The 26233-nt window shown below is 45.6% G+C and overlaps 1 protein-coding gene across 3 annotated transcripts in view; it reads left to right on the top strand.

The window, feature by feature from the left end:
* The window catches only part of SFSWAP (splicing factor SWAP), a 964816-nt gene that overhangs the window by 793347 nt on the left and 145236 nt on the right, over positions 1 to 26233 (top strand). For all 3 annotated transcript variants that reach the window (XM_069620077.1, XM_069620076.1, XM_069620075.1), the window contains exon 15: positions 7887 to 8030. In XM_069620077.1, the coding sequence (XP_069476178.1) occupies positions 7887 to 8030 (144 nt within the window). The remainder of the gene's footprint in view (positions 1 to 7886; positions 8031 to 26233) is intronic.

Here is a 26233-nt window from a genome sequence, read left to right as displayed (position 1 = left end):
AACACAGATTCAAGATACAGTATATACCTCTACTAGGTTTGTGACAAGTTTTACTAGGTGAGTAAGATCTTGTTGGTGTAATATACAATTACCTCTGCTTTTCAGCTCAGTGGAACACCGGCTAAGATAAACCAGATCTCTTTACACTAATTTTGTATGCAGCAGATATACCAAGGTCAGCTACACCTAAAGGAACACTTTTCAGGAATGGCACATATCTATTCTAGGCAGGTAAGACCTAATGTTGTAACCTTAAAAATGCAACTGTAATAGATCAGTGCAGCGCAGATTGAGGTAAGCAATAACTCTACCTTGTTTTAGGATTGCACACTGCTAACGCAAGTTAAGTAAAACCTATATACTTCAAAAGGGCTATCAGCAAATTAAAGGTAAGTATAACCTTAAGCAGACTTATTGCAGACAGGTTAACAGCAAATCAGGGGAAGCAAGACCCAATTGGGGACACTCATACGTTTATCCAAACAGGAATAGTCCAGTGAAATCAGCAGCGTTACTTTTGGGGAAGAGTCGCAACCAATTCACAGGTTGTTATGTTACTTTGCATTTATATAGCGCCTTATATACCATTGGTATGGTCTGAAGGCGCTGGTAGGTTGAACGCCCTTGGGAACCGAAGTTCAGGTCAGTAGAGAGAGTAGAGCGAGTCAAAGGTGCGTGTGAGCACCGGATATGTGTGCAGCTGGTGTGGTATTCGTTTAATAGCTGCTTCTTAGCGGTAGGTGTGGTGGTTGAGCGATCAAGGGTATGTTTGTTTGGCAGGATTTATCCAGTCCGATTGTGGCTTCGTTAAGCCTGAGGAGAACGACTGGCTGGAGTGTTTGTAACCAGCAATGTTTAGAGTGATGGGGAGTATGAGGCAGATGTTGATATGAGAACAGTTATACCGAATGGTGTCATAGGATCTCTGTGTTCTAGTTGAATGGTGGTGTAAAGAAGAGAGTAAGAGTGGTGATGTGATATGGTGGGTTACATGCTCTTCAAACGTTCCATGCATTCCAAACCATTCCATGTAAGTTGTGCAATTATATGCACTCCAGTTCACTCCATCCACTCCAGTCCGCACCAGGCACTCCACTCCAGTCCGCACCAGGCACTCCACTCCAGTCCGCACCAGGCACTCCGACCCGTTCAGTGTATTTCTAAGTTGTTTTATGCAATCGATCCACGTATTTCACCCGTACCATCCACATACTTCCCGGTACCTTTCACATATTACACTAGTACCTTCCACATACGTCACCCGTTCCATCCACATACGTCACCCGTTCCATCCACATACGTCACCCATTCCATCCGCTCTAGGCGCTCATCCGCTCTAGGTACTCATTTGCTCTGCATGCCCTACGCACTCGTCCGCTCACGGCACTCGTCTCCTTTATGCCCTTTCGCGCTCTACCCATTCACCCGCACTCTGCACTCACCCGCACTCTGCACTCACCCGCACTCTGCACTCACCCGCACTGTGCACTCACCCGCACTGTGCACTCACCCGCACTGTGCACTCACCCGCACTGTGCACTCACCGCACTGTGCACTCACCCGCACTGTGCACTCACCCGCACTGTGCACTCACCCGCACTGTGCACTCACCCGCACTGTGCACTCACCCGCACTGTGCACTCACCCGCACTGTGCACTCACCCGCACTGTGCACTCACCCGCACTGTGCACTCACCCGCACTGTGCACTCACCCGCACTGTGCACTCACCCGCACTGTGCACTCACCCGCACTGTGCACTCACCCGCACTGTGCACTCACCCGCACTGTGCACTCACCCGCACTGTGCACTCACCCGCACTGTGCACTCACCCGCACTGTGCACTCACCCGCACTGTGCACTCACCCGCACTGTGCACTCACCCGCACTGTGCACTCCTCAGCTTTACTCACTAGTCTGCTCTGCGCGCTCTTCCGCTCTGCGCGCTCTTCCGCTCTGCGCGCTCATTCTTTTCACACATTCACCTGCTATATGCACTCGTCTGCTCTACAAGGTCATTCTCTCTATGCACTCGTCTGATTTGCTACGCTCGGCTGCTCTGCTACGCTCGTATATACTTTTCAGAATAGTGGAATACACATTCAAGTTAAAGGACATTTGTAACTGTTCACTCTGAGTTAGTTACCGACCAAATTCTTTCACAAGTAACTACAACACTTGTTGTTCATTGCAAGGCAGAACCCTTTTCTTATCCAGCCCTTCTCTTAGTCTATAGCATGAGTTCACTCGGCGGCATTAGAGGGATCCTAGTGGTCTGGCTGCCAGCTGTAGGCAGGGTGAGATAGGGTTCAGTTGCAGGAAAAATCAGAGTTCCAGAGGAAGACTGTTCAAACAATTAAGTATTTCACTTTAAAATTAGTTCAGAGAAGACACCCTAGTAGGATTCCGCAGTGGGCCTGGGCGAACTGTGTGATTGGCCCCCCAATCATGGAAAACACCCCAAAGCGATACAGAAATCACAAAGGCTTAATGTAGGTAAAATACCCCAGCCAACACAGTACCTCAGCACAGAAAGAGTTGCAGCAGGAAGACTTCAGGATCTACAGCCAAAAATCCAGTCGATGGATTCCTTTGTCAAGAAGACGGAAGACAGGACTTTGGAAGGACTTTTGCAGCAGGGACCACGGGAGAAGGCTCCAGGCAAGAGTTTCCCTGCAGCTGGATGCGGCTCTGTGTATTTTGGTGCCTTTTCAGGAGCACAGAAGACGGAATATCGCTGGTCAGATTCTCATTGTTTGCAAGGTCCAACACTCTGGTGAGGGGACATTTCGGAACTGAATTGTGCCTCTGGAGAGCCACCAGGATGCCCACTAAGTTTCAGTGAGATTCGTAAGACTTTGCACCACCAGATGGCTCGAGGTCCCATGGTATTGGGGTATTGCAACCCCGCAGCACAATGAGGGATGTCTCAAAATGTAGGTCTTCTCGAGTCTAGTGGGTCTCACCGGTGTCCGAGTCATCATTTTTGGAGTCCCCAGGTTGATTGGAAGGAAGGCCTACATAGCAGGCTCTGGTTACACATCAAGCTCTCAGGTCGCCGGAAATCGTCTCTGCTGCGGTTTCTTCATCTTCCTCTTCGGTTTTGGTTCCAGTTGCCGACTATGTCTTCAGCTTCCAGGATCTGACTTTTATGCAGGAACCTTGCCAATCAAATATCCTTGCAACATTCAAACTTGGGGGTGGAGAGGGGGTGGTTGGCAGTCCTTTCAGGACAGCCAGCCTTCCAGTTTGAACTGGATTCTCAGTCAGGCTGGAAGACGTAAGGGGCTGTGGAGTTTTGGACTCGTCCCTCGCTGCTTGCCTTCAGACACACTGGAGCCTCAGTGGGGATCCACAGGATTACAGCTGGAGATAAAAATCACACACAGGAATTTCCCACCCTGGATGTCAGGGGAAGGAACAAGAAAAGGACAAGAAATTCTTAAATGGCGAAAAAAGTCTGTGGTGATGTTCATAAAATGAGCTCACATTGGGTGCCTTTACAGGGGCTGTGCAAACAGCCCGTGGTAAAGGTGCGCCGAATTAATAGAAAGGGAACTCTGTGCCTCTGGAGATCCAGCAGGATGCCCACTAAGTTTAATTGAGATTCAGAAGACTGTGCACCTCCAGATGGCTCGAGGTCCCAGGGTATTGGGGTTTTGCAGCCCCGCAAGGGAACCTTTGATGAGGATCTATCTAATATCTTGTCGAACAACCTAAAAAATTCCTCCCAAGTCGTTCTTCTAGGAGATTTGAATCTAGGTATTAATGACCCCAAAGACCTACACGCAACTAGTGCTGCCAATATTCTGACTGAACTGGGCCTCCACCCTACACATAACAAACGTAGAATACTGGACTGGGTGGCAGACTATAACTGCAATGCCTCCATTGTGTTTTCATTAATGACTAAAAGACCGACCCCCACCCTTATCCAAATGGCCCGCCTATTCCCACAAGAAACAAAATGGACGTTACCACGGATAATCTACTCCCCCTTATCGTCCCTAAACTTAACTCTCTACCAGATAACTTGGCCCCAGAAGCCTTGGTGAATGAGTATAATAAAATTATGTCCACCTCCCTTGACCTAATCGCACCCCTCAAACTGAGGCAAGGTAAACCCAAAGCCCTCGTGGTACACTCCACAATTAAAAACCTTACATGCAAAAAAAAAGACAATGAAAAGCTTCATGGAGATTACTACCCTCGGATGAAAATAAAACCAATCGAAGTTATATAACTACTCTCTACAAAAAGTAAATACTATTGGCCAATCGTGACACGTATAATACCAGAATCTCTCATGCTAACTCTAGTTCACACAAACTTCATCATCTTGAAGGAACTAGAAATGCCCACACCATTACCCGACAACTGTGTAAAAGATCAATCCTGGTGCTCCAACATACAGCAAGCGTTGGCCAACAAATTTTCGACCCTACAAGTTAAAACTGCCAAAAAAAAGCGTCACTTACAACCAGCCTTTCCCACAACCGCTCCCTGCCATCCTCCATCAATACCTCTCCATGCCGTACGCAATTTAAATTCTCTAAAGTTTCTATTAAGGAAACAGAAAAAAAATAATCCTCTCTCTCAAACCCTCTAATTCTAAGGGAGACCAATGCCCGGGCCAACTAATAAAGGATGCAGCCAGAGACTTGGCTCCCTTTATCACTAAACTTTTTAATGCGTCATTCTCCACGGGACCATACCAAGCAACCTCAAAGAATCTTGTGTGCTACCTCTACTTAAAAAACAGACTCGACCCTGCCATAGCCACTATCTACGGCCCAATCACTACAGTGCCATTCCTTCTAAAAAATTAGACAAAATGGCGCATTCCCAAATACAGAATAATTTGGAATCCCACCACTTACTAGGAGCTTGTCAGTTTGGCTTTCGCCCTCAGCACGGAACCGAAACAGTCTTAAAGGCCCAAATCGACGCGCTCAGGGTTACGAGTAAATCAGCCCTACTCCTCCTATTGGACCTGTCAGCGGCATTTGACCTTGTGGATCACAAGGTCCTCTGCAACCACTTAGTCACGGCTGCCCATTTCTCTGACGAAGCTGTGGTATGGATCCAATCCTTTCTTAATAACAGGACTGAGAGTCTTCTCCCCCACAGCCTCTGCTGACCCTATCCCCGTTTGTTGTGGAGTTCCCCAAGGCTCATGTCTCTCCCACACTATACAACATCTTCACAAAGTCCCTTTTCGATGATCTAGACCATCTCGGTATCACCTACACTAATTATGCAGATGATACACAGATTCACCTACCACTTACTGGTGATTATGAAAATGATTCGGCCTTGGTGAATAGCGTGCATCTCATCCAGGCATGGATGGCCACACATGGACTATGCCTGAATGATGACAAGATAGATTATCATCCTGGGCACCTCATTCACTCTTAAAAAAACTAGGACCCAGTTATTCATCCTTAAACATAGACAATAACCTGATCACTACCACCGAGGTGAAAACCTTGGGCGTCTACCTGGACTCGACCCTCACTTTCAATAAACTTGTCAATGCGATGGCATCCTCCACCGCATATACCTGCAAACAAATTAGAGCAGGTGAACCTTTCCTTTCCAACAACAGTTGTATTACCTTGGCAAGAGCGCTTGTTCTGTCGAAGCTGGATTACTCTAATGCTCTCTACATTGGAGCCAACAAGGCAACCATGAAAAGAATCTAGCTCCTCCAGAATAACGCCTTGAGAGCAGCTCTTGGTATTTCCAGGAGAGAGCACGTATCTGAAGTTAGTAAACTAAATAACTGGCTCTCCACTTACAGAAAAATCCAGTTAAGTCGCCTCTCTCACATTCAAATGTCTGAACAATGCAGCACCCTGTTACCTCAGTTTCATCAAAACCATCCCCTTTAGAGATACTAGATCATCCAGCTCGAACAGTCTTAGTCCCTAGATTCAAACTGTCTAGAGTATGGGGAGGATGTTTCCATGTTAAAGCGGCTTTACTTTGGAATTCTCTACCCAAACCGCTGTGAGTGGATCAAACGTACCCAAAATTCTGCCAGAACTTTATAACCTGGCTCAAAGATTCTGACAAGTAAAGCTAGACGTCACCCCTTTGACGGACGAACTACTCTGACTTATGAACCACTCTGTATTATTTGTACATTATCACCTCTACTCTGTAGCTAAGTTGTATACTATATGATTCTATATTATAATATTGATGCATAACTGACTTGTATGTAAGTACACTATCTTGTCTATTGTGTAGATGAGAGGTAAATTGTATATTATGTCACTTTTATATTGATATGTAGTGTAAATTGGATAATACGAGGATGGTGTGTAACTGAGCTGCAAGTCTTCTGCAATGCGCCCTGATACCTATGGGTCTGGAGCGCAATACAAGTAATAAACAAACAAGGTTTACTGCCACCAGCCATTGAAGGTAGGTTTGTTCTTGTAACATAAATGTTACATTTAAAATGAGAAGGGGGGTACTCCGTATCTCCCCAGCACTCCACATACAGTGGGGCGTGCTGGTCTGTACCCTTGGGAACTGTAGTTCTCACAAGGTTAGCCAGGGAAAGTTAAAGAGGGAGCCCCTGAGGCAACCCAGCAACAACAGGCACTTATTGCCATAATTGTCTGAGGAAACTTTTCAAAGAAACTATGGAGAGTCAATGACACTCCTAAAAGAATTAAAATATTCTGTGAGTGTCGAAGGTTTCCCACTCGCAATATAATGAAGAATAATGCACCAGGAAAGCAAAAATGTCTGGGGTTCACACAGGTCGGGAAGATTTATCATTCTGAAAATCTTACCCAACGGGGGTTGTTCCACACTGTGCAACCTCGACCCAGACCACAGAGCCTCACCCTTTGCCTTGTGGACAGTGTGAAGATCTTCACTGCCCTTTCATGGAGGGCCTTCGGGTGTATGAACTAGCATGATCCGCAATCTTGGGTGTCGTGGTCCTCACCCAAACAGTATAGACATAACTGGTGCGGATCTGAGACCAACATCTGCTGGCCGCAGTCCACACACAGCTTGAAGCCCGAGGCCTTCTGCATGGGCATGGCATCATTTAAGAAAGAGGCTCAACAAGCGTGATAAGTGGCGTAAGAGTGTGCGGAATAAAGGAACTGAGGTCACACGGCGCGGTACCTCTGTATATAGTAATCCTGACGTCATGTATGGCACGGAGCACGCAAAGTTGTCGGGGGCAGCTGCGCTATGCCCCCTGATGGCGGTTTATGGCGATCATGGATGAGGAATCTGTGGGAGGAAAAAATCCAAGGAATCTCGCAAAGAGGGGTAGGGTCCCCCTGTACCTTAGCGCCGACCTGTGCCCCCAAAGGATTACCAAAGTAAGGGAAGCACAGCATAAAGGCTTTACTTCACTCCAAATGACAGGGCAGGAAAAATACCTTCAAGATTGAGCAACTTCCAATACGTTTTGTAGTCTGGCCATCTGAGACCATTCACATTAAATTCTAGTTTTTCAATGACCGAGAAATGGGATGCGCAAAATACATAAGAGACTTGTTCAAAGGAACCAGAATTCAACATTCTCTTAGCCTTAAAAGGAGAGCCGAGTGACTACATTTTGGGAATTGCTTAACGTCTCTAAATTTATATCTAAACTTTTCCTTAGTCCAAAGAGTGAGTAAACTGGATTGCTCAGAAGTGAGTGCATTGATGTAAATGATTTACTTTCTTTTGATAAATGTGCACAATTGTACTTTTCTGCAATGCCTGTGCAACATTGAGCTCTTACTGTAAGCTAAACTATACCATGTGAAAAGTTCCGGCCTGATGACAAGGAAACATTCTTGTTCTCTGCATTTTATGTTAAACTCTGCTGAGACATGTCCATTGCTTTGTATTCTTTTCAGGTCACGGTCAAAAACTCCACCTAAAAAACGAGGCCACACCCCTGAAAGAAGAGAGAGACGGGAGGAGAAAGAGAAGGAGCGAAGCATTCCAAGTGCTTATCGCAATAACAACACAGTAATCAGCAGGAAACGGTCCCGCTCCAGGTATGTGAATGTCCACTTTCCGTACTGTTTGATCTTGTGGCAAGCAGTGACCTACTACACTCCTTACTTTCACTGCACTGTCATGGCAATCTCTCAGAAGATGACTTTAAACATGTACAAATGGATAAATGTATATCAGTCGGACAAAATATAAGGAAATAGTCAACTGCATTCCAAATAAACATTGATATTGCTTTAATCAGTTTTGCTCATTGTGATTCTCGTTTTTGATGCACTTGTTACTATTCACACAATGTGTGATGCATCACCCTGGACCTTTTGAACCAGAGTACATTGAACTACTGTGTGATAGGAATAACATTCTCTGGAATCCCATCATAACACGTTTAAAATAACTTTTTATAGAACAAAAGAACCCTAAAAAAAAAAGTTTCCTCCATTACTTTGCTAAAATCACTTGTGGTGGCAGTGTATAGCACTATGGAAGGGGTTGCCTCTTCTCTTCCTGGACTGTGAAGGGCACCTGCTGTCTTTCATTACTTTTCTTTAGCCACACGTGTCCATGAGAAGAGAGCAGCATGAGAGGCTGGAGCACATGCTCACTTTTCCTGTGCAGTAAAGAGATCATGTGTTTAACTGCAAGTAAATGTTTAAAAAACACCTGCGGTTTTTTTTAAATTATTTTTTATTATTCCCTTCAAATGATCTTTTGCTTGCAGGTAGTCAACACATTGTTAGTCTAACTTTCTAACTTTGATTCTTGCTGTTCAATCTACGTAGCTGTTGGAAACTACAATATTCTGAGGTTACTGGTTTGGTTTAAAAAGTAAATAAAATGAGTAATATGCTGTATTTGACTTGTAAATTGCTTCTACTTTGATGGTGCTCTGTATTCAGTAAACCATAATGTTCAAATTTCTACACGGAAGAAACGTACGTCCTTTTTTCAGACATTGTTGAGCTGTGCTCCAGCAAGTTCTCGCTCTTGTCTGGCCCCAGATTTCTGAAATCTTTTTTTTTTTTTATTTTTGCTTTTATTGTCCACATTCTAATTGAATTCTTCATTTATTTCCGTTGTTGGGTCTTGTAATTTCTCTACTACTTTTATTTATTTGTATTGCTGTATAAATAATGTAGTGTTTGTGCAAGGGGACAAAATATTTTATACCGTTGGTAATACATTCAACCTACAGGCCAGCCTCTCTTCCTTGACGGTAATAAACTGTAATAGGAGCAGCACCAACCTACCTAAGTGTGCAGTTTTGTTCTGATCTTCTTTTGGACCAGCAAGCTACAAGGGCCCGTAGATGGATCTGACATAGTTTCTTCGTTACAACATAGAAAGTGGTAGTTATCGTAAACACAATTTTATATCTTTGAGATCCTGGGAAGAAATCCATTTTGTCTATGGGTTAATAAATTGAGGTGTACCATAAATAGGCAGGTGGATTTTGCCACAATTTCTCCTTTTAAGCATGAATGATAGTGGTTGAAGAGAAGGGAACAAGATCAGTAATTCTTGAAAACACGGGTGAGCGTGGCTTATGAAGAACCTCAAAGAAAACCAATCTTTCTTTTTCCGGTTCTTTTTCTATCCACTTTCAGATAAGCGACACACCAGTGCAGCCTACAATTAGTATGCTGATGGGCAGGATTAGTGAGACAATCATCCTATCATTGTGTCTGTGTGTATGGGTATGCAGGTTACCTCCTTCAATTCTTGGATGAAAGTGGAGAGCGTTGCAATGCACCTTTTTCAGGTGTTACTCTTCTCTGTATTAATACCCGATTGTCGGGGCAAACCCTGTTTACTTTGAAGAGGGATGGGCAAAATCACCCCTCCACCGATGAAGTTTATGATGCGGAAGAGGAACCGTAGATGTAATTATTATATTAAAGGTAGCAGGCGCTCCTCCTCAGAAAGAACATGGCATGATAACCCATTCTGAGATGAGTTTGAAGCACACGCTTTTTGCTCACTGTACCTTTCACTGATGGGAAATATCCATTTGCATATCGGTCTTTGTCCCGCCGACATGGGCAGTCCAGCAACGAAATGCTATGGCAACTCCTCTTTGAACAAGAAAATTATAATATACACGTTTTATCACAATAGCATGTAGGCTGTATCACTGGCAATCACAAGGCAATGGATCAGCAAAAGGAATACAATTCGAAAATGAGTGGTAAGTTTAAAACGGATTGCAGTCAAATGACATGTTGGAAAACTTGCAATTTTATTAATTCCCGCTTTAAATTACCCAAACGGTTTTTAATAAAAAACGGGTGAAATACTCTGGTTTGGAGTACGTTTTTTTGGGTTGGGGATAGATATATAACTCTGGGACAATCTAGAGTTTAAAATAGGTCTCTAGCTATGAAACTGGATGAGTTATGCAAGCTATAAAAAGGTGCGCTTTGAGCAAAATGAAGCTGTGAAATAGGAAAGGAAATTAGTAGTGACAAGAACAGTTTTACTTTAAACTGGAGTATTCATGCTAGACCACCAAAGATGGACACAGTAAGATCCAAGGTTGATTTGCGAGTTCAACCCCGTCACTCGGCGCCCAACCCTGGCGGAAACCAGTCAGATCACTAGAAATATGACTAATGGTTTAGGATTACACAAGACAAAAATGGAAAAGAGATGGCACTAGCACTTTAGAAAGTCACGGGCAGGGTGCACAGAGAATTCTTACAGTTTTAACAAGTTATCAGGATAGGATGACTTAAGAGAGTGGGAGAAGGACAAAGGCAAGACCAAGATAGGTTATGGGTTTCTATGGGGGTAGGGATTATACTCCCAGTCCACTTTTAGTTTTGGAATTTTTGGACCGTCAACAGATTCTGGTCACCACACAGCTGCGTGCCTGGCAAAAGAAAACAGCTGGGCAGTTATGGTCATCGGATACTAAAGGTCAGCTGGATGGCAGGATTGCAGTGGGCAGCAGTTAGTGGGCAGCAAGCCAGTGTAATTCAGGATGCTTCCCAAAAGAATGACAGCTTGCCCTTTTTACTGGGAGATTATTGGGTTTTCAGAATTGAGGCCTTGCATGGAATAGGATCAGCAATGCTTTGAAATTGCAGTGGGCTCTGGAGTAGGGTCAGCAATCCTTTGGCCTTGCAGTGGGGTCTGGAATCTGCATGGAGCAGATCAGGAACGCGGCGAGGGAACTTCAGGAAGAGTGTGTCTGGTGTCTTGTCAGGGACTCTTATTTATAATGCATAGTGACATCATCAAAGTATATGGCTGGGCAGGTTTAGCTAAGCACTCATCTGACGGAATTGGTCAGGGGTGCTAGTCCCCGCCTTGCTCTCAGCTGGTTGTTTTTCAAGAGAATGGTGTCAGATTTATGATGTGAGTTTTACAATGTCCAAAACCTCCCACAATTACTTTAACTAAAATCCAGTTGTGCCCTAAATGGTACCTTTTATACAGTGGAAACATCTAAACAAATTACATAAACAGGTTACCTATTTTATGTAGCACATGGCAGTCCAATCCTCCAGTTTGTGAGACATTATTTCGCCCTTCTACCAGTTTTTCGCACTTTTCAGTGTGAAGTGTTCGACCTAAAATGTGTGGATCATCATAAGAGATGTAAATATGAACATTTGCATTGGAATCATGGATACATTCCTTGTAATCCCTGATTCCTTGCGATTTCTATTCTCAAGGGGTCTGTGAATTCTACCATGTCTTAAATGAAAACCCATAAAATCACTTTTAAACTGCAAAATGTTTACATTTTCACAAAGTCCTGCTGCAGAGATAAGACTTTACATTTGTATTCATAAATACTCTTTGGAAACTAATGGCAGTCCTTTGTCCCCCATTTTTGGGAATAGCTTTCAAGCTTCCCCCCCCCCCCGAAGGACAGGTCCATCATGGAGATCTCCTCTGAAGTCTCCTGTAGAAATCACAAAGATGTGTGACTTTCTTTTCACATATCTTTGTCCTGGAAATTCCAATGTCGGTGGGTTCAGCCTAGACTAGATTCTGTCCAACCTAGTAATTATCACAGAGGTGTGAGTATCTACTGAGGCCCTTTTGATTCCGTCATCCTAACATCCGCCCAGCAGCCACTGAAGTTTGAATTAATGGTATTTATTTTGACTCCGAATTGTAAGAAAATCTACTAAATAGAACCATTTTTAAAGATGTAAAGGTAGGCGCTCTGTTACCAGTCTTTAGCTTATCCTCCTAACGCACGTTTTCATGACTTCATCAATCTTCAGGGAGGCTGAATTTCTTAGTTATTTCAGGCAGGTCTCAATTTCTTTTTCAGGTCTGGCAAGTTAATTAGCTCTGAGGATTCTGGTACTTGTATTTTTCGCACTTGATTTTGCTGGCAGGTGAATGGAAACAACTCCCTCCATAGCACAAATCTTCCACTTGAAAATGAAATGCAGACTCTCCTGAAAAAGCAAAGAAACTCAGCCTCCCTGAAGATTGATGGAGTCATGAAAACATGCGTTTGGAGGAGAAGCTAATGACTGGTAACAGAGCGCCTGCCTCACCAACTTTTAAATGGAACCATTACCTACATTGTATATTCACATCACAATCCCCTTCACATTGCTAGATAGGTGCAGGGCCTTATCCAAGATGCCCTTTTAAAACAGATATTTTCCTTTAATTTTCATAAGTACATTTCCCATGTGGTGACTGAAAGTTGCATTTTTCTTCAAATCCGGTTTTTCTATCTGGATTCCCACACTGTTCGGCAGCAATAGTTATTCCCTTGTACACAACAATCTGTACAAGGCAAAGGTCTCCTGGAATTTACATGTGCACAGAGCTATGAATTCTTTTGCAGGGTTCATTCCTTTGACACTTTGTAGCACAAAATAAAGCGTTTCCCGTACACGGCAGAAAATTGTTTCTTGGGCCTTTTGTTTCCAATTTGGCTTAACAGAGACTGTCATTCAGGGCTCATGCTTGGTTTTGCTGAAGCACAATGGGGATATGAATGGACATGGTCGGCGCCTTATTAATCACAGTGGTTTAAGAAAGAGCAGATGAAAATAGCATCAGCAGCATTATTTTAAAGGTAAAAAAGTTTTGTTTTTAATGGGGACTTTGGTCTGGCAGCAAAACATCGCTGCTTTTTCACTGTTTCTTATGCATATGTAAGAACGCACTGGCAAGCTACCTTAGTGTGTCCCCTTGTTCCATCCTGCCCAATATGTGCTTGGCCAGATGGTGCAGGCATCTTTTTGTTGTTGCACAACTGTTTTGAGGCCATGGTGCTCACTGGAACCAGCACAATCCTTTTGCTGTTTCTGTTGAAGCGCAGCTTGTTTTTGGAGGAATTCTGTTCAGTGGGTCAATGTAGCCCACAGTACCCACTCAGCCACCCTTACAGAACAGTGCGGTACCTACCTTACCCAGAGTGGATGTAGACCCCCAGGCTGCAACTAAGGAGACTTTAATTGACGGTATTGACTAAAGCGCCAAGAAGCTGTTACTGGTGTAGTTAGAGACACCACAACTTAGCAGTGTTAGACATGAAGCACATATGCCATCTGCACAATTAACCACACACACTTGATTACAAGAAGAATATGCATGCGCAGCTCTATAGTTGGAGGACATATATATTTACATGCTGTTATTGCTTTATTATTAAGGACACAGGTTAGAATCCCAGAAGGTGCGCTTGCTCTCTCATAATTTGGAGTTTGATCAAATATCTACCATTTATTTCTAAAAGCAGCTTTCAGCGTCTAGAGATGTGTTAATTGTATTCTAGTCCCACATGCTGTTCCTTTCCGACCATATGTTCAATGGCACCTTGAAACATTTATTATGCGCAGAATGGAATTACCATACTAAATGACCCCAGACTCAAATAATTGGACAGACCCAAAGAATATTGCAAAGTACTACTTTGTCAGTTCAAAATAAAGTAGGGCAATCTACAAGGAGTAGTCTGCACACCCCCCCAAATGTGATTATACAAAACCTTTATACCTCAGTGTCCGTCATCTATGACGTCATCCTATGTGGCAAATTAAAACCTGTTGAAGGGAGGGGATTGTTTAGAGGAACATATATAACTGTAGTATACTTTAGTCTTAATAACTTCATTGGCTTCCCCTTTTCTAGTAGACCTGCCTTGAACTACCTCTAAATACTTTTAATACTTTTAATACTGATTATAACAGAATAGTAGTGGATTGGCCTGTGCAACTTTGTATAGCTGGTTGCTACATGGACCCATATGTTTGGTTGGCATTCTATCCCAACATTGGACTTTCAGCTTGTTAGCATGTAAGCAAAAAAAAACCAGGTGCAGAGAATTTCGTCAGACAACTACCTTCTTGCTCCAATTAGTACATCGGTCAGGCTCTTAGCCAAACTTTCTCCTTTGTAGTTGACATTGCAGCATATTCTTCGCTCTGGGATCTTTGAGGGGGAGTCTGGGTTACTACCTTATCTTCATACAGACCTTAATGAATGGCACTTGTTTTTCACCCTCTGTCAGGTGTGAGGAGACCACACATTTATCCATTTCAACCTCTTATTTACTGCCTTTTAATTTTACTAGGTGCTATTACTCCACTCCTCTTGTCCTCTGGAGACTTGATCACTTCATCTCACATATGCTTCCTGCATTTTTAATTATCCAATACTTGGCATTTGTGGATTTTTTCTTCTTAGCTTAATCTTAGAGAACTGTCATGTCCATGGCTTATCCTCTTGTCTCCCTTTATGCCTTGCAATTATTCCTTGATCGTCATCCTTGGTCCCAAGCCAACAGGCTCCGCCCCATTCTTAACACAAACCTTTTTTTCCAGTTTGTCTCGTCTCTACAGCCTTGGTCTGTTTCTGAGGTAGCTCGGTTAGATTCAATGAGTCTGACATCCATCTTTTTCCCCCATAGCCGCTTTAGTCACATTATAGGTTATATGGCAGCAAGCCTCCTCTACCTTGCGTTTCCGTATATTTACATTTACTTAGCCTCTTCTCACTAGTTTCTTCGATACTCATGAGTTCTTCAGACATGATTACATGTTTCTCTTGTTGCTTCAGTTACATCTTTTATTCCTTTGAATTTTCATAGATCGTTTCAGTGAGTCCATGTGTCTATACTGCATGACTTCACTCTGCAGCTGTTAGATCTTCTTTACAGTTCAATGTTCATTGCAGTATGTCGACATCAGTCTACGGTCTCAGTATGAGGGTACACTCGAAATGGTTGTCTGAGTACATAACGTCTCTCGTAAACTCGATACGGTATCGGAAACGACTTTCACTGTTCCCACATGACTGGGTGAAAGGGCGGAGCTTAACTATAAATTATTTGTCTTCTCACATTCCCCCCCTTTAGTAGAGTCCTCGACCACCTCCTCTTTCGGAATCTTCATCTCATCTGTCCATCCTGACTTCTTTGGTAGCCACACCTTTGTCACCCCATCAGATCACCTGCATTCTTTATATGCTCATCCACACTCCAGGTCATGTGACAACATTCACCAGTGGGCTGGCAGAATACCCAACGTCCAATATAGTTCTTAGGATCCTTTGGGTAGTAGAACATTCCTGGGTATACCGGCAAACTTTTCTTTGTTTTCACGGGTGGAGTCTTGTGTCTGTGGCGTGTGACCACCTTTCACATCGATCATTATCTTTATTCTAATAGCTTTTCTATAAGACAGAATCCTAGCAATATCAACACTAGTATTGTGCCAAGTAGTTTTTTAGGCAATCGCCATCCTGGTCGAAACCCATGAGAACCAATCATCTTCATTTACTTAGCCAGCTTCTTCCATTTTAATATGCAGGGTTATCAACATAGTTATCGCCTCTGTCAGGTTTCAATTTTCTCCATCGTGGGCAGGTGTGAATGAGCAGCAAGAAGGCCCGATTATTGCGCAAACGCCTCCTTCCATTGCTGTAATTGGGTCCAAAACTTACCTGTTCTGGAGGGTCATCAGCCTGAATGCCCTCAGTTCTTCTTTGATCACGTTAAATCTTTTTATTGTTGTATTGATAGTTTGTAGCAGCTCTCATCTGGTGATCTGTAACCATTTGGCGTTCACTGAAGTCTGTAGTCCTGCCATGAATATAGACGTAAATATCACTGCTGTCTTGCTAAATAATCTGTGCCTTGCAGGAATGTCAAAAGAATCTTCTGATTTCGCCTAGACCTCGTTTTCTCTTCAGTCTTTGGCAGCTAAGCAACCTGCTCTTCCTCTGGTGTGCATCCATCTTTGGAAACTCTTCAATATTTAGGTCACTTTGGGGAATCACCAACGCAGGAAAATGTATGATCACAATAGAGCATATTCCTCTCTAGTTTTTAAGCAGCTTTATAGAAGCTCTGGATCCACAGGACCAATAACAATCCAGTAGTACAGCAGTTCCACCATTCATTCCTTTAAGGGAGTGTCTATTCGTTCCAGAATATTTCTTCTTTAATCCTTAAATTCTTTATCCTTTCCATTGGTAACCAATCTGGTCTGCATGCGCAGCACTTTTTCTCTTGCTTCGCAGTCAGCTGATATCTGAGGGGTCGGGGTCCCTCATTACGAGATCTTAATGTCAGTCAGATGTAGCCAGGCTCCTCTTCCCTTTAGTTTGACTGCTGTGGGTGTGACCTCTTCTACGAAGTACAATCCTTCAAAACAGGTCTTATTCCAGGTACGTACAAAGCTTTGTGCTAACACATGATCCCATTAGGTACAAACCAGGCTGCTTAAGTGAAATGTCAATTTCACTGGATTGGCTAACTTCTTCAACCCTTCCCTCCAGTGTTTGGTCTTTTGAGAAATGAGAAACTAGCAGTCATATTTGTTAAATAATCATGCATTTTATCACCTAAAGCCTTCGCTACACTGTGGGTGTCAGTTTCCACTCGTGTGGGAGGAGCAAAGGTTAGTCTCATTCGATGTCCAGTTACCAACTCATGTGGCGTCAATTGGTTGTATGAACCAGCCTGGTTCCTCAGGGCAAACCAAGCCAGGGGCAGACAATGCAGGCACCCCTTCGTCATGTTAATCTTGGCTTTCCTCTCCTTATGGAATCAGTTTAATCATTCACAAATTCCATTCACCTGTGGGTGATGGGCAGAAGGTAGATAACTTGTGCTTTATGCCTAATAGGAGAACTATCTGCTCGAACAACTCATTTACAAAATGCAGTCCAATGTCAAACTGCTGGACTTCACACACACGCCCCCCATATTGGAAATGCTTCCTGCACAAGAAACTTGGCAGCGCATGCGGCATTGGGGGGGGGGGGGTGGGGTGTATAGACCTGTCTCAATCAATCTAGAAAAGGGACATACTGCTACCAGCATGTACCTATAGCCATTGCATAGTTGCAACATATCCACATAATCTTTATGTAGATGCTGAAAAGGACCATTAGGCCTTCGGATTGCTCCTCTCGCTGTTCTTAAGTGTTTCCTGCTGTGAATTTCTGACGCACAATGAAATTTATAATGAACTATGCCTCATGTTCTAATAAATTTGGTGTAAACCAGTCTTCTGTGATCGTGGCAGCAAGACTCTTGTGATGTGCGCTGGGTACTGAAGCTGATCCAGCGCCACCTTCAATAATGTTAGAGGCATAACTGGTTTTCCAGTATTACTTTGTCTCCATAAAGCCTCAGTGGGGGATAAAGAACACCCCTGTTTTTTTCAAAGATCCTGTTCTTCCTCTCGTGCACGACCTGGTAACTCAGTTGTACAATGGGTAACATATTAAACCCTTCCTTGAATATGCACCGTCCTGACAATTGTTTCACACTCTATGTATCAAAAGTATGGGCTGCGCACTTCATGACTGCGATAGTCAATGGAAGCTTTAGTACTTTAATAAGCGTATCTAATATCGGCGCATGTTGCACGGGTGAGCTGTTTGCGCAGAGGAAACCCCTCCTTTTCCAACGGGACAATCCTGCATGTACGGTTGACATCACATAGGCGGAGTCAGAGTACTGTCCCTTGCCCAGCCTCGTATCTCTGGAGTGCAGTGATAAACTCTACTAACTCTGCAGCCTGTGCTGAACAATGCAAAGGCAATCTCAGTACCTCGAATTCAGAATCCAGATTCAATTGCACTACTGCCATTCCAGTATGCCTTTCGCCAGCTGTTTGGTCAATTTTTGAATCGTAATCAATTAATGGAACCCCAAATCTCCCCCCACCCCTCGTAACATTTTCTCTAACATGGGGAGTATCACAGAATTTAGTATACGACGTTCAATCATGCATATAATCCTCTTTCCCTACTAATCCTGTTAGAAATGTTTTGCTGGATACACTGCGCTGCATCTAACAATTTTAATTGCTGGGTTTGAAATGATTATCTCATAGCATGGTGCTCTTTGTGTAGTCAATGTACTTTTAGGCTTCTCTAAAATAGCAAATAAGTGCTCGACAATAACGTCATTGAACAAACCATTGTAATACTTGCAGCATTTTCAATCGCAAATGCGGCAGCGCTAAAGCTTGTTTGCAAGGGTGATGTCTCTGCATTACTGGGTCTAAAGTCCCACTGTAATATGCTAGTTTGTGCCAATGTCTAATGTTTTCTCTGTCAAAACTGCTGTCATGACTACACCATTGGAGTGCGAAAATAAATAGTAATCTGGAATTTCTGGCACAAGGGCTGTACAAATCGCCAATTTGAATTCTTCAAATCCCTCAGTCATTTCCTCCGTCAATATATTATAAGGGTTTTCTGGTGAAAAAGGTTCTGTCGCCCGTCCCTAGGAAGGAACACCCATGCAGTATGGAGGCATGGGGACTAGGAGTACATTAATCAATACGGTGAGTAACTTGTAATTTCCTCCATACTTCATGGGCGTCCTGCTAGGGACGGCAGACGGAACATTTTTCACCAGAAAAAACAGTCTTCCCCTTTAATTTAGAGGTGCATGGGGGTGCGGCCCTGGGAGCATGTGCTCCCCTGACTCCGCCCACCTGCGCCGGTTCCCTTTTCCACGTCGATTGGTACGGACTGCTTTCACCAGCTCTTGGGTTTGGCTTCGGCCTTGTAATTTCATGCGCTCTTCCCCAGATTCTGTCTCTTGTCTTTATTCAGGTACTGGCACCACGCTCCTCCCGGCGCATGTCAACATCAATGTGCTTCAGCAGGTGTTCAGCCTGCGAGGGGCTCTTCCCTTCGTCCGACTCCCAATTCTTTGACTCTGCTGCCTTGGCCCCGATCACAGCTGGGAGGGTTGTACCACGTGTGACGTGCCTACTCCTCGCACTCTGAAGAACAGGTTAGCTCAGTGGCGGGAGCTCTTCGAGAAGTCTCCTCCAGAGGACTTGAAGAACTTAGTCATGCACAAATCGAGGCCGCTTTTTTCCATCGCACCCTGCAAAGGTGACTCTTTCCCAAGGAAACGCCAGAGCAGGAGAGATTGGTCAGGTTCTCACACCAGCACAAGTACCAAGCCTGCTTCAGCTACCGGCCGCCAGGTCGAGGAGTTGCTATATCCTTCTGGAGACAGTGCTGAGGGACCACAAGGTTCTTTTACCGGGTGTCCACCCGAGGGGCTACACCCTAGTACCGGACACGATTCTGAAGGGGATCCTGTATGCAGCATTACTGGCGACACAGCCGAGGGCAGTATGCCTACCAGGGCTCGTCCTGAGGTTCAGGGGAGGCCTGAAGCTCCACCGCCAAGAGTCCTGGAGATGCTGGACCCAGCGAGGCAAGCACCACGATGCTGGCATGTGGCATGCAACCCGACAAAATGACTGCTGTGCCAGACAAAATGGCTGCTTGTCCGATTCCACTCCCTGGTGCAGAGCAGGTGGGAGAACGAGTTTCGAGGTGGGACTGGTCTTCACCAGGTATGTGGTCTACAGCTAATCCTTCAGTGTCGCAGGGCAGATTTACCCCGCAACCTGCAAGGCAGAGTGCACACAGGCCCCAGCAGCCTCCTGCTACTACGTCAATACCACCAGCCTATGAAAACATTATTTATTTTTATTTTATATTTTTTTAAGTCTGTCACGTTCATGAGGTATCCTCAGATGGGGCCATCCTTCGGCATCTGATCAGGGACATGCTCCCACCGGTCCCACTGCCAGCACCTATAGTCATTCCTCCTATGGCTCCAGCGCCTCAGGCGCCATCGCTTCCCTGCCTCCTACAATTCAGGCGGTTCCACTCCAGCCTCGACAGCAGCCACCATCTCCGGTTCTCACACCACAGCCTTCAGCGCCCAGCACGCCTCCATCTGCTATGGACCAGCCAGACACCCTAGTGGACACGGATGAGGAGCTGGACCCCGACATACCATCTTCAGCCAAGGTCTTTCATGAACGTCTCACAGGTTTAGCCAAATACTTTGGGCTTCCACAACCCGAGGTTGAACAACCGGAGGTGGGGGTCCTGTCCGAGGTCCTCACACTACGCCCCATGGCCAGGACAGGGATTCCGATGCAGAAGGGCATTGTCGCATTGGCCAAAAAGGGATGGTTTAAACCCCATTCGGCCCAGCCTACCAATCGGCGCCTCAACGCCAAGTACAGGCAACTGGAGGGGGATCCACACTCAACCACACTTATTGCTGCGGCCTCACTCTACTCCAAGCCTCATTCGTCATTTGCCACCTTGTCTTCGTCACTACTAGGCAAGGAAAAGATTTGGAGGCTTATGGAAAGGTCTATTCCAACGCCTCCCTGCACCTTTGTCAATCGAACGCAGATGCCATACTGGCTGCTGTTAATCAGAGGCTTTGGCGGGAAATAGCGGACTTCCTCCAAGACCTTCCGGTGCAGAGCCAGGCACGTTTCAAGGCGGGGCTGGCATAAGCTAAAATGGTGGTGGCCCAGGACGACACGAATGACCTCAGCCTGGTGGTACCAGCATCTCTTGGGTATCATGGCGGTGTTCCTACTGACAGTACCTCACACGAGATGTAAAATGAAGAGGCTGCAGCTGCACTTTGCAGCCTCATGGAATCCGGAGCGGGGCTCCCAAGCGGAGCTTGTCAGCAGCCCTCCCTTTCTCCACCAGGACCTTGTCTGGTTGTCCACGGACTGCAACCTGCAGACAGGCAGGCCCTTCTGGCAAGCAGCACTGCAAGCTACCATCACAACGGATTCTTTCTTGGAAGGCTGGGGGCCTACCCTGGACAACCAGTGTCCATGGAATGTGGTCCCCTCCAGGAGCAGAAGGCCCATATAAATTGGCTAGAGCTGAAAGCTATCTGGCTCGTTCTCAAAGCTTTTCTGCTGCTTATCAGTGGCAAGATGATCCTTATTCAGATGGTCAATTCCACCAGCATGTATTACATCAACAAGCAGGGTGGCACCAGGGCCCCTCATCTGTGCAGCCTAGCGGTCAGCATTTAGGACTGTGCCCTGGAGAACATTTTCTTGAGCGCAATCCAACTCCCAGCGGGAGTCCAACTTGGAGGTGGGCAGACTAGGAGTGGACATTTATGAATAGCAATTGAACAATCAGGTCCTGCTCGGGATCATCAGCAGATGGGGGCATCCTCGGGTGGATCTTTTCGCCACCCAAGAAGTGCCCTCAGTTTGTGTCTTGGCAGGGACAGGTCCCCGGCTCCCTGGGCGACGCCTTGCAGTTGCAGTGGAACAGCATGACAGAATATGCATTTCCTCCCACTCCCCTGGTTCACAGGGTGAACTGCAAGATAAGAGAATCACGTCACCTCAGCATCATTCTGGTAGCTCCTTAGTGGCCTGCGAGACCATGGTTCTCAGAGCTGCTCAGCCTATCATTCACCTGCCCTTGGGACCAGCTCACCTTCTATCGCAGCAAGGAGGCAGGCTCATGCACCCCGCCCTGCAGAAGTTAGCCCTTGCAGCTTGGTTCCTGAGCAGGTCACACTAAATCATCTGCTGTTGTCACAGGCTAACCTAGACATCATACACTGCGCTAGGAGCAATGCTACTAGGAGCTAGTACAAAACAAGTGGACTAGGTTTTGTATTTAGCGCAATGGTTGACCCGCTTACTTGCACTTTAGACAATGTGCTATCCTTCGCTGCACACCTTGCACACTTAGAAGTGCAACTAGACACATGCCGTACCTATTTGGCGGCCATAGGAGCCTACCGGAATGTTTTCTCTTCCTCCAACCCGGTTAAGTGACATCTGGCGGGCCTCACCAGGCTCTACTCGCCTATCAAGATACCACACCCGATTGGGACCTCAACTTAGTGTTGGGTGCCCTGGTGCACAAACCTTTTGAACCAATGGCATCCGTGGACATCAGATTTGTCATCATTAAAGCAACTCTCTTGGTGGTTATTGCGTCTGCACATAGGGTTAGCGAAACACAGGCACTGGTGGCTTCGGAACCGTACACTACTTTTCTCAGAATGCATCTCTCGTTCTTACCTAAAGTGGTCTCTTTCCACTTGAATGAGGAGATAGTGTTACCTACTTTCTTTGCGGATCCTAAGGACGATGGCCAAAGGGTCTTGCACAGTCTTGATGTCAGACGCACTCTGAAATTCTATTTGGAGAGGACCAAGAGCTTCTGCAAGTCGGACGATCCCTTTGTCACAATCGAGGGGTCAAGTCAGGGTTTTCAAGCTTCCAAACCTCTATTGCAAGGCGGATGGCTACAGCCATCAAAGAGGCGTAGGAGGGACAGCACAGACCACTTCCAGCGAACATGCATGCTCACACTGTCAGAGTCAAAGCAACTGCAGTCGCATTCCAGAGACACGTCCAGTGGCAGGTCATCCACAGGGCGGCCACGTGGGCCACTCCTTCGGCCTTCTGAAAGCACTACTGTTTAGATGACGGCTCTAGGTCAGATGCGGTTTTCGGACAGGCAGTACTAAGGAACTTGTTTTCTAAAGGAGGGTCACCTCTCCTCCCTTCGGGCTACATTCAGTTGTAATCGCCCATGCAGCATGGAGGAAAGGGGATGGGACGTAGGAGTAATTATAGGTTACTCACCTTAGTGACTAATGTACTCCTAGTCCATAGTCCCCTTTCCTTCATGCGTCCCACCATCCCCCCCGAACCCCCTATAAAACTGGTGTCATTAGGCAATGGTAATATTGTCGACATGTCAATGGGGACTGAAGAGTGGCGCTGGTAGGCGGAGTCGAGAGAGCGCATGCTCCCAGGGCCGCGCCTCTAAATTTAATGGGAAGATTTTTTTCTGGGGAAAGGGGTTCAATCTCTCGTCCCTAGCGAGGGACGCCCATGCTGTATGGAGGAAAGGGGACTGTGGACTAGTACTTTGGCCCCTTCAGTGAGTAATTTATCCATCTGTGGCCACAGAATATATTGTGGTGGTCATCCCCATGTGAAAACCCTCACCCATGATCATACCCACCTACATTCTTAATTATCCAGTTGTGGCTAGTTTTGCCTGTCTATCTTCGGCCTGGCAGTGACCTTAATTGGCTCGCGTGTGTATTGCCACTGCAAGAACCTTTTGATTTTCTTTATTTATTCTTAATTTTTATCCTTCTCTGACATCAATCACTTGATCTTAAGGCCTGATAATTAGTTAATTGTGTTACTATAGTTTTATGTTTCTTAGCTTATACACAAAATAAGTGTTATGTATTGTTGTTACACATCTTAGAATAGTGAAAGTATAACTGGAACATAAAATATTAGAATGTTATGGAAAGGGCTCTAGAATCTGGGAGCTTGGAAGGGCAGTTGTGTTATGAATAAAGATATAGAAGGACAGATGATTTACTGTGCTTCATTAATACATGAATTGAAGAATCCAAACCAGAACAATACGTTTTATACTTGCCTGTGATCACCTTCCTTCAGTAGATGTGTATCTCATTTTTTTTGTACTCCATTTTAGAGTGCAATACGTACTCTACATATTGCCATTAGCCTCAGGAATCCTTATCATATACTCGGTTTAGAGTTTAGTACCTATTCTTTGGTCCCCCTTGGAACCTGTATTTTTTCTTTAAACACAAATCCCTTTTTATATTTACCCTTGTACTATAGCCCCTCCCCTTCTGGGGGGAAAGTGAGAAAAGGAAGAATACATCTGAGGTGCAGCTGATAGATTGACTTCTTAGTGACATCAGAGATTTGAGAAGAGAAGGAGAGGGTGGAGTCAAAGATGACACCAAGGATCAGGAAGAGGGCCACAGTGGGCGGCCAGAGAAAGAGGAAAGGAGGGAGCAGCTGTCCCGATCGAGGATGTGTCTTACTGGCATTATGGCAGAGATAATTGGTGGCAGACCATTCCTGAATTGCGACCAGACGGTCTGGTATGAGCGAAGAAGCAGGGGTGTCTGAGGGGAGCCTGAAAATGCTGGGTATCATCCGCAAATCACTGATGGTGCAGAAAGTGGCAATGTGGTGGGCAAGAGGGGCCAGGTAGTGGTTGAAAAGCCAGGGAGAAAGGTTAGACCCCTGAGGAACACCGCAATTGGATAGATAGAAGAGAGGAATTACCCCAGTTGGACCTGGGAGGGTTGGCCAGTGAGAAAGGTCATCAACTAGGCCAGGGCTTGATCAGTGGTACCCAGTTTTTCACAGAGGCGATTGAGCAAGATATCATGGTTGACTGTGTCAATAGCATAGGATAGATTAAGGAGAATGAGGACAGAAGGAAGGTTAGAGTCAAGATTGGAGAGCATGTCTTCACGGGTGTTAAGGAGAGCAGTCTCTGTGCCTCTGGCAGCTCTGCAGCCAAACCGGTGTTCGTGGAGACAACAAACAGATTCAGTGCGCAGATTAAACTGGGAGATGGGCAGCTTTTCCAGGAGTTTGACCAGGAAAGGAGTGATGGAGATCAGGCGTTAGTTAACCGGAGAGGAAGCATCGCAGACGGCTTCTTTAGAAGGGGTGCACATGGGACTGCATAAGGTGGAAGGGGAAGATTCCAGTAGCAAAGGAGTGATTGCAGAAATTGGCCAAGGCTGGACCAAGGGTGTCGATGTGGTCCTTGATGGTTCTGGATGAGCAGGTACAACCTGCTTTGACGAGACTTTCATGAATCAGACATGTCTATAAACATTGCCAGGGGTTAACAAGGGAAAGGAGGAGGAGAAATAGCCGCAGACGGGCCAGGAGTTGTAGAAGAGAGGGTGGACGGGATGTCCTGAGTTTTAGTAGTGAAATGATCAGCCAAGGCCTTGCAGTGGGGCCTGGGAGGGAACAGGAGAGAGACTGCATCAGGATTGGCCAGCTCCTTGCAGATTTAGAAAAGTTAGGCCGAGTTGTTATATGCCGCATAGACACAGGCTTGGATGTGTAAGCTCTGTTCTTAGAGAGGACAGTCTGTACTGCCTTTGGAGCAGGCGGCAGGCCAGTTCGTCAGGGTGTGCGCCTGACGCCCTCCACTGCCTTACACTTGCGTTTAAGGGTGGCAAGGTTGCAATCGTAGCAAGAGTTGCACTTGGATGTGGGCTTCAAACGGATCCTCATGACAGGGGCAAGGATATCCAGCGTGTTAGAGATAGAAAGATGAATGTTAGAGAGGGCTGTGTCAGGGTGCGAATCAGCCAAAGTAAGAGTAAACAAGGTAGCATCGGAAGCCTCAATTAACATATGCTTCATGGGTCGGATGACCAAGAAGGTAGGCGGCAGTGCTGGAGTCGGCTTGACCTGAGGGGTAGAGAGAGAGGTGGGAGGAAAGGAGAAAGTGGTCACTCCAAGAGAGAGGAGTGGTGAAAGGGTTTGAAAGGGGGAGGTCTGAGGAGATCAGAACATCCAGGGTGTGCCCTGCAGAGTGAGTTGGGCCAGAGGAAGAATAGTCGCGTCGCAGAGGTTTGCGAAAGAGTCCCAAAGAAGGGCTAGTAGCATCCAGGTGGATGTTCAGGTCTTCGAGGAGAAGTTGAGAGGTAGAGGCAAGGAGGGAGGAGGAGAGGATGGCTCACTCAGAGAGGAAGAAGGCGACCTGGCCAGGCGGCCTGTAGATAGTAGCCACAGTGAGAGAGATGCCAGGAGAGATGGAGCCTGCAGACCAGGCATTCAAAGAGTTGTCCTTCGTTGGAATGACAGAAAGCAGGGATCCACTCTGGGAAAATCAAGACTACACCCCGCCTGGACGGTTGGTTCTGAGTTTGGAGAGGATCTTGTAGCCATCAGGAAGGAGAGTGACTAAACTCCTGACAGAGCTGGCTGTGAACCAAGTCTCGGTGACGGGGTACATCCAAATCAAGCTCTTCCAGGAGATGGCAGATATCAGAGGAGTGTTTGACAGACAAGCAAAGGTTGAGAGTAGAGATGTGGAGCAGGTTGCCACATTTGAAGGAGTGTTGAAGATGCCAGAGGATGGGCATTGGAGGAAGGAA

The sequence above is a fragment of the Ambystoma mexicanum genome, chromosome 10, assembly GCF_040938575.1.
Source record: "Ambystoma mexicanum isolate Mex_15411 chromosome 10, UKY_AmexF1_1, whole genome shotgun sequence".
Taxonomy (NCBI): Eukaryota; Metazoa; Chordata; class Amphibia; order Caudata; family Ambystomatidae; genus Ambystoma; species Ambystoma mexicanum.
This window is presented reverse-complemented; position numbering and strand designations above follow the sequence as displayed.